The sequence below is a fragment of the Colletotrichum abscissum genome (genome assembly GCF_030869225.1).
Source record: "Colletotrichum abscissum strain IMI 504890 chromosome Unknown Scaffold_23.1, whole genome shotgun sequence".
In the NCBI taxonomy this organism is placed as follows: Eukaryota; Fungi; Ascomycota; class Sordariomycetes; order Glomerellales; family Glomerellaceae; genus Colletotrichum; species Colletotrichum abscissum.
This window is the reverse complement of record NW_026850132.1, coordinates 536,818-548,946: the sequence shown is the minus strand read 5'-3', so window position 1 is coordinate 548,946 and position 12,129 is coordinate 536,818. Positions and strand designations below refer to the sequence as shown.

The following is a 12,129-nucleotide window of genomic DNA, read 5'->3' as shown; positions in this document are numbered from 1 at the left end:
CATGGAGTTCCATCTTGAAGTTGTGAGGCTACAAGTGACTTGCTTCGTCCCATTGCACCAGAATTGGCTTCAAAGAGTGGAGCTTGGGCCTGCCTGTTCAGTAACAACGAGCACCTCCGATTTCCACCGACCCGAGCCCTTGACCCGCTTACCTAAGTTGATGCCTTGCCACTCAACCAGCAAGCAGACGCAACGTCCCAAGGCATCAACATTCTAAATTGCCGAAGTTCAAACCTCAACCTCGAAAACCGACGCAAGCTACCACTGCGTCTCGTTCGAATCCAGCCATCCCTTCCCGCCCGTCTCCCATCTTCAATTGAACTCCACCACCCACCACAACCGGAACCTCTCTTTCGCCCGACATGTTCTCGAGACAGGCTGTTCGCACCCTCCGAGCGGCGGCTCCCGCTTCGCGCCTCGTTGCCCGCGCCCCGGCCGTCCGCACCTACGCCGCTGCCGCCGCGACCGAGGCCGTCAAGCCCCCCGTCGCCGTCTTTGGCCTCGACGGCACCTACGCCACTGCCCTGGTACGCACTTGTTCCTCTCGTTATACTGGTTATCCCCTGGACGGAGGGCAATTCAATTGGATCAATTGGCTGGGGGAGGAAGTTGTTGATTGAGAGGATTGATGGGGAATGAGGGAGCTTTCCGGAAGGACTTTGAGGCATCGAGGGAAAAACACGACCGGGATGGGAAAACCACTCAAAGATCTTACAGATGGCTAACTTTGCCCGATCACAGTACACCGCCGCCTCCAAGACCTCTTCTCTGGACCCCACGGCCAAGGCCCTGGCCACCCTCGACGCCATCTTCGCCAAGGACCCCAAGCTGACCACCGTCCTCGCCGCGCCCACCCTGACCCCCGAGGACAAGTCCGCCATCGTCGCCGAGCTCACCAAGCAGGCCGGCGCCGGCTCCCAGGAGACCGTCAAGAACTTCCTTGCCGCCCTCGCCGAGAACAACCGCCTCGGCCTCCTCCCCGGCATCACCCAGAAGTTCGCCGAGATCATGAGCGCCGCCCGCGGCGAGGTTGAGCTCACTGTCACCAGCGCCACTGTAGGTTTCCTTTCTCTCAATCGAGACTTGAATATGGGGGCATGTGCGGTTCGTCGTTGTGAAATCAAAGACGGACCCGAAATGTCTAGACAGCTGTTGTACCTTGAACGTTGCAACGTATCCACGAGGGAATTTCGTACATGCATTCAGGGACGTCATTGAAAACATGCCACTGACACCCATTCTCAGCAACTCGACAACAAGACCCTCAACCGCCTCGAGAGCTCCATCGCCAAGTCCTCCTACGTTGGCCAGGGCAAGAAGCTCAAGGTCACCAACAACGTACGTTTTATCGCCTTACCCTCGTCTCCGAGCTGTCCCTCCGAGACCATCTCGGTCTAGACGCTGCGGCATCAGACATCTGGTTTCCTCCGTGACTAACACGCCCTTCTTTCTAGGTCAACCCCGATATCGTCGGAGGCCTCATTGTCGAGATCGGCGACCGGACCATCGACCTCAGCGTCTCTGGCAAGATTGCCAAGCTCAACAAGCTTCTCACTGACACTTTGTAAAAACACACACACACAAAATCTTCCATCATACTAGCATGAAGAAATCCTAATCCTCCTTCTCCCCCACACCGAACCAAACCTCCTCCCTTATTTTCTCTTTGTGTGCGTGTGTGTGTCTATCTTGTAAACTTGATTGGGCGGGGGTTTAGTGGGAAGGAGGAGGGCGAGGAGGGAGAGAACGGTCCGGTTCTTTCCACGTGTAACGACAAAATTCACGTGAGATAAAAAGCTGGATTGAGTTGTTGGTTGGCCGCTTGCTCCCCTCCCTCGGGGCGAGAGGACAATTAGGGGGAGGCCCGAATGAGACGAAAGCTGTGCATAGTTCTGTCTACAATAGAAGCATTCACGGAACCCCTTTTCTACCACATATACACACACTAGTCTTCGTGAAGGCTACCTCTCTCTCTCTCTTCTGGTCTGGAACTGAAAAAGTGGCGGATGCACCAGCTGTTGGTGTTCGCTCTCACCACGATCCCTCCACATCGTAACGACGGCACGCTCGACCGACCTTCCAAATGTAAAGAAAACATGATTCAACAACGAACGATCAATCCCTAAGTACTGCCCCCCCCCCCCCCCACCCCCCCCCCCCCCCCCCCACACCCTCCCACCCTCCCCCCCACCAACCCCGCCCCACCCGCCCCACCTCACAAATGAAAAAAACACAAGCCCACACACGACAACCCCCTCAATCCCCCCCCCCCCCCCCCCCCCCCTTCAAAGATAAGTCTTTTGTGATTCCCGTGCCTTGTAGAAGCTCATTTTCTCAACATCATCGCGGCTGCCTGAATATCCTGACAGAGTTGTGCCTCGCTGGGCAAACCGAGTGTCTTGGGCTGGCCATGATTGACTCTGTACTACATCGAGGTCAAACGACCTTGTTTGTGCCACGTATCTCAGCCCAGAAAGCCATGTTTTCTATCCCCTTCTACACTGGACCTTCGCCTGGAAGTGGCTGATAGCTTGATCTGGCGAGAAATGTGTGGTACGTATGTGCGAACGTTAAGAGGATGGTTCACAGTACGGGGCATCTCAAGATGAACGAACACCAGAAGCCTTTTTGGAAACCCAATCTACGTGTATTAACCCTAGGAACCTCTCTACCTCTGCAGTCTAACAGTCCTGTATATGGCTCTATGTGCATTGATGGCAGTTTTTTGGGTTTCTCATCATGCTCACCACGCAAGGAAAACTCCAAGGATGCACTCGTACTCTTCTTTTACCCGCCCACATCCAAGATGCACAAACACCAGCCTATCCCTCGACTTTTTCGCGTTTTCTGACGATTGGAGGGAAGCTCTAGACACCAGCCTCATACTCGTTGTCAGTTCCACCCGGGTGCTCCTTGTCCTCCTTGAACCTCTCCAGCTGATCCGAGATGTAGCGATGCATATGTGCGTCGGCCTCCGACTTCTCTCTCATCCTCTGCCGAAGCTTCTCAGGGTCATCCAACGTGGCCGAGTTGCTCAGTGAGTCGTCGCCATTAGTCTCGTCAAAGTCACTCCTTGCACCGATGGATCTCGCCGTGGATGATCTGCGCATCCGCGGCTTGCCACCAGGACCAGGCGTCATCGAGCCACGGCGATCAGTGCCGCGGGCAAAGATGTCATCAAAGTAGTGAGACATGCCCGCCGAGGGAGTGCGGGGAGTATGAGGCAGACGGCAGTTGATACTGGAAACCCATGTTAGCAATCATGTTCAGAGGTGGCAGAGTAGAGACAATCTTACCCAGTGTCGTGAATCATACGAGCCATCAAACCGGTCCAACCGCACTGGTGGGTAGCGCCGAGTCCACGGCCACTGTCGCCGTCGAAGAACTCGTAGAACCAGAGGTAGTCCTTCCAGTGAGGGTCGAAGTCCAGAAGATCATTTCCGGCGTTGATGCTACGCCGGCCCTCGTCGTTACGCGTCATCAAGTGCTGCAGACGATGCTGAATCTCCTCGGAGACGTGGCCCAAATGCATGTAGTCGCCACTTCCCGTGGGACATTCGACTTGGAACTCGTGTCCGTAGAACAAGAAGAATCGCTGAAGAGACTCAACCAGAAGGAAGTTGACACACAACCAAATGGGGCCTCTCCAGTTACTGTTGCCACCAAACAGACCGCTATCAGAGTCACCGGGAACGTAGCCGACGGAGAAAGTTTGGCCATTAACCTCCATTGAGAAGGGGTGCTCCTTGTGGTACTTTGACAAGGAACGAATTCCGTGCTCACTGAAGAACTCGTCCTCGTCAAGCATGCGGTAGAGAATCTTCTCAAGCCTGTCCTTGCTGACAATTGACAAGAGAATACGATTGCCCTTTCCACGCTTGGCGATACTGGCCATGTTTCGCTCGGCCAAATCGCAGCGGTTCTCCATGAACCAATCAACCCTCTTTTTAAATGAGGGGAGCTTGTTGATAAGCTCAGGCTCAAGAGTCAGGGTTGCGTAAAGCGGAATCAATCCGACAAGAGAGCGGACTGGGAGCTGCTGGATCCAGGGGCCACCCCATGAAATGGCATCGTAGTAGAAACCATCCTCATCATTCCAGAGCGACTTCTCGTCTTTTTGGCCAGTCCTGAAGGTCATGGCGTCACTGATGAAGATGAAATGCTCAAAGAACTTGGAAGCAATATCCTCGTATGTGCGTCGGTGCTTTGCAAGCTCAAGAGCAATGTTGAGCATGCTGAGACAGTAGAAGGCCATCCATCCGGTACTGTCGGCCTGCTCCAAAGAGCCGCCGGTTGGGAGAGGCTCAGAGCGGTTGAAAAGACCAATGTTGTCGAGACCGAGGAAACCTCCCTCGAAGACGTTCTTGCCATCGGCGTCCTTGCGGTTAACCCACCAGGTGAAGTTCAGCAACAGCTTCTGGAAAACTCTCTCGAGGAAGTCCAAATCCTGGCGTCCGTAGAGCTTGCGCTCAATCTTGAACACTCGGAACGTGGCCCAAGCATGAACGGGAGGGTTTACGTCGCCAAAGTTCCACTCGTACCTATGCGGCGTTAATTCCAGTCTACTTCGGTCATCTGGAGAGCAACTTACGCTGGCAGCTGGCCGTTGGGATGGCAGTACCACTCTCTGGTGAAGAGATCAAGCTGCTTCTTGGCGAAGTCTGGATCCATCATCGCCAATGTGATGCAGTGGAAAGCACTGTCCCACGCAGCAAAGAAGGGATATTCCCAAGAGTCGGGCATAGACAAAATATCGTCGCAGTGCATATGTTTCCACTGAGAGTTGCGAATGTCTTTTCTGCTGGGGGGCGGAGGGGGTTGTGTCGGGTCACCATTCGCCCATTGGTCCCAGATGAAGAGGTAATGCTGCTTAGTCCACATCATTCCGGAAAAGGCCTGACGCTGAATGTTGCGCAGATCGTCTGCCATGGGGAGGGGGCTGAGGCGGTAGTAGAAGTCGTCGGCCTCAGCGATCCTCAGATCGACCAGGTCATCAAAGTCACCTTCGTCGAAGTAGGTCTGGTTCTTCTTGGAGAAGCGGAAACGGACGACGGCGCACTCGCCGGGAGGAACACCACCATCCTCGTTGAAGCTGAACCAGGCGGCGCACTTGGTGCCCTTCTGTGCTGGGTTGACGGCCCCCTTTTCCTTCTCGCAAATGTGACGATGGAAGGCGTCCTTGACATACGGAGTCTTGTTGTCCTGCTCGTACAATAGCTCATAGTTGGTGTCGTTGTCGGTAAACAACATCTGGGGTATTACGTCCTCGCCGCTGGTTCCAACACCGGGAGAAGGTGACATCAGGAAGTAACGGTCCCCGAGCTTGTGATGCTTGGACTTGGCCAGGCCCTCGCCAACGTTCTCGATGGATGGCTTCTTGTCCTCGGGCTCCCGGCCCCAGGCCCAGGTGTTGCGGAACCACATTTGCGGCACAATGTGAAGTGGTGCCGGATCGGGACCTCTGTTCCATGCGGTAACACGGAACAGGATCTCCTCGGGGTCGTCCGTCTCCTTTGCCGTCTCGATGAAAATATCCCAGTACCTGTCTTCGTCGAAGATGCCCGTGTCAACAATCTGGTACTCCTTGTCTTCCTTGCCTCTGCGTGCATTTTCTTCCAACAGGTCCTTGTAAGGGAACTTCTTCTGCGGGTACTTGTAGAGGAACTTCATGTAGGAATGCTGTGGGCGGATTGTCAGTATGAGCAGTTGGGGACCAGCTCTTTCCAACTTACTGTCTACGATGTCTGTTAGCTATTGAACTACAAATATCCACAGCAACCTTGAACTACTTACGGGGGTATTGTCAACGTGGAAGTGAGCTTCCTTGACACTCTCGCCATGGTTACCCTGGGGGTTTGAGAGACCAAATAATCTCTCCTTGAGGAAATCGCTGTCGAATTATCAGCTCTTTGTACGAAGCATAACGAGCCGACGAGCGCTTGACTAACTCTTCCTCGTTCCAGAAAGAAAATCCAATGTTTTGGAAGCCGTGGGTATCAGAAACGCCGGCAATTCCATCCTCACCCCATCTGTAGGCTCGAGATCGTGCGTCGTCATGGGTAAAGTCTGGGGCATGCTGTCAGCGGATTGCGACTGGAGCTCGTGGGGAATGGCGGGGTGTGCTCACGACTCCACGCGTCTCCGTCGGGACTGTAATCCTCTCGCACTGCGACACGGCTTTGATTAGATTATGTTTGTTTCGCTAACGGCCGGATTGTCAGCTGCAGCTGCAGCACCAACCGCAGCAGCAATGGTAGCAGCTGGGTCTGAATCTGAAGCTGGAGCTTGAGCTGCCACTCACCAGTGGCCCATTGGCGTTCGGCAACGTAAGGGCCCCATTTCTTCCAGTACTTCTCGCGTCTGCGGTCTTCCTTGAGACGCTTCTCCTCCTCGGTAAGGTACTCGTGACCGTCAAAGACAACCATGGTGGGCGAATAGGCACCTCGTAGCGTTGGATAGACAGAGCACGCCCTTCACGACAGCGAAAGCAGCGTCGTTGAGGGTTGAGGGATTTCCAGGGCGTAGGATTGAGGGCGAGTTGTGGGCTTGTGGCGAGAGAAGAGAGAGAAAAAGAGAGAGACAGAGAGAGAGAGGGTGTAGGTTCGGCGGGACGAAGTGCAGGGTTAGAATGGAGGCGACCTTTAGTAAGAACCAGAGACCCTAGCCAGCAATGCCTACCGAGAACAGCACGAGCAGAGCACGTCACGTATCACGATAACCTCAGCGACAGGCGGTCAGTTTCGTTCACACCTGGTCGTCGAGCTAGCTCAACAAGGGGAGGAAGGTCGAGACTCTCGAGGTTGCAGAATGCAAGATTGCGTAGAGGACCGGGAGGTAAGGCTAGGTAGGTAGGTAGTAGCGTAGGTGCGTCTTATTTAGAGGGGGAGACTCGAGAGATAGAGACGAGAAAAATAAATTAGAAATGCGGCTACTAGTATGTATGTGCCTCACTGCCCTGAGTGACGGATGTGCCAGCAGGGAACCGACGTGTTGGGAAACACGCGGGCAATGGCGGGAGCTCTGGTCCGAAAAGAATGAGATAGCGCCTCAGCATCTTCAGGTACCAGGTAAGAAACCAACCAACCAAGGGCCGCGATAACAAAGCTACCTGAAGCCCAATCGACGACAATGAGTCGAGCGAGGTAGGCACTCGATAGCCAAAGTGCAGTGCGGAGTGTCAGCGGAGGTAACAGCGAACAAGCAGCTGCGACACGAGTAAGCAGAAAAACTTCCATGGTTCTGGAGAGTACTCCGTAGCGTAGCCTCACAGCCCGCGGCAGTAACAGCCGCGGGCAAACAAGCAAGCAAGCAAGCTGCTGCAGCACACACCCGGGGAAGGGGGGGGGGGGGAGGCAGGCATCCAAGGTTGAGGGGGTGACGGCCGCGGGGCATTCAAGCCATGCCATTTTGTTTGCCCATCTGGAATGGCCGCCATACGACCTACGTACCTCGCACTGGAAATTTTGTGCCATTTTACCTATGGCTTCTGCCAACCTTGAATGCCTGCGTTCCCCAGTGCTCCCCCCCATTCGTCTCCGCACTCCGCAAGACATAGAGGAGTAGCTGAGCAGCACAACCTTAGCTGACGATTGCCTGCCAATTGCTCTCTGGGATCAGCGTACAAGTCTAATAGAGGAGCTTGAACTCACCGTCTCTCGTGAAATATTTTCTCCCCAAAGTTCCCCCCTTCTTGCTTCAACCACCAACCATCCAATTGCTACCTCCCGGACACCGATATCACAGCGGCTGGCTGCTGCTGCTGCCCCTTGCTGCCCCTCTCTTTGAAACGCTAAAATCAGAGCTTTCAGGAGCATGACGTCAATGGGCTCTAGCGCACCTCCATCCAACCTAGCGGGGCAGCTCTTCGCCGGCCACATCTCACTGCATTGGGCCGTCGCTGCCACCCCCGGGGCCCCGACATGGCCTGGACCGCCGCCGACTGACAGGGCACATGGGAACATGCGAATCGATCGTCGATGAAGTGCTGTTTTGGTTCTGGTTGCCGCCGCCGTACAAACCCAGACACACTTCTAATGGCCCCCGGTCCGACGGGAGAAACGTGCTTTGATGTTGGTGGTGGTGTTCATGGTGAGCCTCAATGACTTCTTTTGACTCCTAAGCCCTAATGGCTAGCGTTACCGTCCGTCCTTCACTTAACCTGCAAAATCAGAGACAAAAAAATTAATTTCCGCCGTCACATAATCCGGGAGAACGTTGGTCCAGTCATTGTGCTGGCATGATTCGAATACCTAAATCGGACTCGACTGACGGGACTAGTGTCGACAGTAATTCGAGGCCATCATCGACCTCAAAATCAATTGCTGAACAGGATATCTATAACGTCAAAAAACCGAGCCAGATCGCCTAGAAACAGTCCCACTACGCTGCGTGAACCTGACATGTTGATATGTACGCATGCATGCGCCAATGACGTCTCGCGCGAGCTAATGACCAGCTTGCCCGCAGACGTTGCGCCTTCGTCCGTCTATGCTCCCGTTGGAGTTGGGCAAAGGAGTCTTCCCGTCGAGACACTTCGCCGGTTTGCCAGATTCTATTTGGCGAACCACGGAAACTTCTTCTTGTTGTACTCAGCACCACCCCCCGCCGTGCTTTCCAGCTGTACACTCCGTTGATATATCTCCTGTGAAGACGTGTTAGTCATGCTGTGACGATGACAGGGGTTAAGACTGCACTTACTTCTTCATCTGTTGGCATCCTGCAATCCAAAATCAGCTCCCTGGCTGCCTCGTGCTTCGAGAGGTTCGGGTACGCAGTTCCCTGACTCTTCATGAGCGGCAGCAGTACTTCACCGAGTACCTCAAATTTCTTCCAGTTGACTCTATCGCCTTCAGGCCCCACAAATGTTTTGCTTCCCTCCTCGGCCGAGACAAGGTCTCTCCGGTGTAGCGGAATGTAGGGTATCCGTGGCAACGGGGAATTCTCCCATGCCAGTCGGTACGCAAAGTGACTCTTTTGTGTACCCATGAGAATGCCCAATTTCGCAAACGACTTTTGTGCTTCAGGCGGCACCAGTGCCCACGTCTGCGCCAACCGATGGACCGCCGTGCCGTTGATCCCTGCGAGCACTGCCGCCAGACCGTTGTAGTTGTTGAGCCGCCGCAGCTTTTGTGCAATGTTCATGAACTTTTCTAGCATCTGAGACCGATGCTTTGCCTTGTCTCGCAACAATATGAGATTGGCAACCCACTTCGCCACGTGGTTAAAGTGGTTAATCATCCGATTGACGTTCTTAAGACTCTTGCATTTGGATCGTTGCTCCAATGAGAGACTCACATGCCGCACAAAGTCTCTGATACGGATGGAAGAAAACATGACCCAGTCGATGCGCGTCATCTCATCGGCGATGTCGTCGTCTGTGATGTCCATGAAAATATGGTAACGGAACTTGTTCATCGGTAGCACATCCGTGGGCTCCATGTTCGCTGCCTCTCTTTCGTACTCGTCGTAAGAGTGAAACGAGACGTGCGTGCCCACACTACTTGTCCTATCCACTTGGGAAAAGTCGGAGCTGCCAGAAGGTCTCTCGTCTGGAGTCCTATCGTTGTCAATGGTCAAGGTGATCATACCGTTGGACATGTCTGATGTAGAGCGCGTCTTTTCTCTCGACAAAAGTTTGCTGCCTTCTTCGTCTGCGACTTCGTCCGACTTTGCCCATCCGGTGTTGTCATCCTCCACCACACTGAATTCGAGGTGTCGCCGAATTTGCTGCGCAGCGATGGAGAAGATTGGCTCGGTGGAGAGATGTTTAATAAACTCTTCTAGGTTTCGCCTCGTTCCTGATCGCGCAAAGTCGCCAGGGTACAGTGAGACCCATTTTGCGACGACCTCAATGATTCTGAGCTGTGTTGCGGTCTTGGAAAGATAATGTGCTGCTTTGTCGTCTCTGACGCGGTCAAGTCGCGTAAGTATAGCCGAGAAGAGCTCGCCTGGTGCTGCAAACTTCCGGTAGAGACACAAGAAAACATCGGAGAAGTTGTTGTCCGCTTTGGTCATCCGGGGAGCAATGAGCCGGTCGACGAGTTCGTCAAAGGCTACACCTGCTGACTTGGTCGGCTTCTCGAGGAAGCTATCATCGCTCCGTTGAAGAATGGGGATCTCCTCTGAGTATCTGAATGATTCGGCGTCTGACTCCTCCATGTCTAGGAACGAATCCGTCGGCCCGCGGTCGAGACGTATCCCAGGTGTCCGTAGCTGACTCGAGACAGTTTGTTGTGACTCCTCCTCAATGGTATCGGATGGGCCGAACGAGCCCGAACTTGAAGGCGCGCCACCAAAGTCGGTTATTCGAGGACTTCGTGGAGGATGTGGGCCACGTAAGTGATCGGGGATGGGAGGGGGAACACCTCGAAGAAGCGACAAATCAGAGCTCGCTCGGCTATGTTTACTCTGCTGACTTAGCGGGCGTCCGTTGGAGCTGTCGTGGGCCTCGAGGTTGGCCGCCGAGGCTGCACGACGGCGGGGCATGCCCGATTCCGATTGTGATTCTGGCATTTCATCAGCATTAACATTGACTACTTGTGCATTCGCTGATGGGCTCCAATTACCCTTGCGGTAAGCGATCGAGGCTTTCAAGGTTGTGTTCAAGCACGCTCTGGCGCGTTCCGGACTACTTGTAGACAGGTTGAACATCCCAACGCACGACTTGAAATACTCGTGGCTGGCGACTCGCTGCGAATCAACCTGCCGTTCGCTCTCTGGATGATCGCATTTATTGGCGACAAGGACAGCCGGCAGACCCGACTTTGTCAAAGCAGCTAGCGCGTGTCAGCAAGACGCGCCGCGTCCAGACGAATCAAACGGCGGGAATTAGGCTCACCAATCGTTTGGGGCAATTCCTTCATGCTCTCTTTATTCGTGACGTCGTAAATAATGAGGGCGCCATCGACCCGCGGGACGATGTGGCCGTTGATCTGTTTCGGCCATTGGATGGGCTGCAGCGGGTTCAGCTCAAAGTATTCGAGGTCAAGCTCGATCAGCGTCACGCCGTATGTGACATTGTCGACGACCATGCGGACGCTGGATGCATTGGTTATGGGCGGCCGCGATAGGCCCAGCACGCGCTGGACGAAGGACGACTTGCCAACGCCCGAGGCGCCAATGACTGCGATATTGAGGCTCTCCATGATGGCGGAGGTTGGTGGTTGCTATGATCGTCAGCCCCTTTTTTCCACTCCCGTCTCATCAGCTACCCCGCAGTCTGTGTCTAGTGGGGCATTATTACCCAGTATAAGGAATGTCCTATTATCAACGACTCTCTTCTTGGGGGCGGCCAGCGCTCGTTGGGCGTGTCGTCATCGCGGAACTCGAAAGCGTCGAAATCGAATTCTTCGTCCTCCTCGTCTTCGTCCTCCTGGCTGTCGCTCGCGTTTTCCTTTTCGTTTTCGTTTTCTTCTCCTTCGTCTTCGGCGTCGGCGTCGGCGTCGTCAAATGAAGTCGCAGTCCAACGAGGGTCAAGTGCAAGCGCCCCTTCGATGTTGTTATCGTCAAATCGCAAAAAGAATGGGTCGTCGACTATGGAGATGAAGGAGTCGCGGTAATTGGCAGGTTGCTCAGAGCCAGTGGCAGAGGGCCGTATTGGCTCGATCGATGACTCTCGGTGGACGGCGTAATGAGGTGTATGTCTCTTCGGAGCGGCGGGGGCGGATCGATGAGCGGCGTCGCGATCGGTTCGTCGGGAGGAGGAGGAGAAGGAGGAGACAGCGGCGGCAGCAGTTGAGTGGTCGGCGGAATAGTATTTCGAAGGTATGCGAGAGCCTTCTGAACTCCTGTGAGCCTTTCGAGCTCCGATAGGGTCGGACGCCATGGCCACGACCGGGGGAGGGTAGAGGCTGTTCGGGGGAGGCAAACAACATACAATGTGCAAAGAAGAAGAGATTGAAAAGATCACGACCGAACAAGAACAGAGCGGACTGGCAGGGCCTTGGGTGAAAACCAAACTTTTGGGACAGTGGATGCACTGACTAAAAGCCGGGATTTCAGAGCCTCAAGGAAGGCATGGCAAACCCACCGGGGACCGTTCTTCTTAGTGTGGTCTGCCTCGTGTGTACCTTGCTTCTCGTCGGGGGCCCTTGGAAATGGTTGCTGGGTCGGTGAGAAACCTTGACCACA

At 54.4% G+C, this 12,129-nt stretch overlaps 3 protein-coding genes across 3 annotated transcripts; 1 reads left to right on the top strand and 2 right to left on the bottom strand.

Moving 5' to 3' along the window:
- Window positions 1-362: 362 nt before the first annotated feature.
- CABS01_09608 (ATP synthase F1) lies at window positions 363-1,568 on the top strand (the record flags this gene model as incomplete). Its single annotated transcript, XM_060542965.1, has 4 exons — window positions 363-527; window positions 742-1,056; window positions 1,246-1,338; window positions 1,455-1,568. 4 exons carry the CDS (start codon window positions 363-365, stop codon window positions 1,566-1,568), a joined length of 687 nt encoding a protein of 228 aa, XP_060400181.1.
- A 1,299-nt stretch (window positions 1,569-2,867) lies between these two features.
- On the bottom strand, window positions 2,868-6,425 carry CABS01_09607 (glycoside hydrolase family 63; the record flags this gene model as incomplete). The annotated part of the gene is made up of 7 exons (XM_060542964.1): window positions 2,868-3,240; window positions 3,297-4,541; window positions 4,592-5,679; window positions 5,794-5,890; window positions 5,949-6,066; window positions 6,128-6,166; window positions 6,302-6,425. The coding sequence occupies 7 exons, from the start codon at window positions 6,423-6,425 to the stop codon at window positions 2,868-2,870; spliced, it is 3,084 nt and encodes a 1,027-aa protein (XP_060400180.1).
- Window positions 6,426-8,551: 2,126 nt separating this feature from the next.
- On the bottom strand, window positions 8,552-11,824 carry CABS01_09606 (RasGEF domain-containing protein; the record flags this gene model as incomplete). Its single annotated transcript, XM_060542963.1, has 4 exons — window positions 8,552-8,641; window positions 8,698-10,775; window positions 10,838-11,165; window positions 11,243-11,824. The coding sequence occupies 4 exons, from the start codon at window positions 11,822-11,824 to the stop codon at window positions 8,552-8,554; spliced, it is 3,078 nt and encodes a 1,025-aa protein (XP_060400179.1).
- Between the last annotated feature and the right edge of the window lie 305 nt (window positions 11,825-12,129).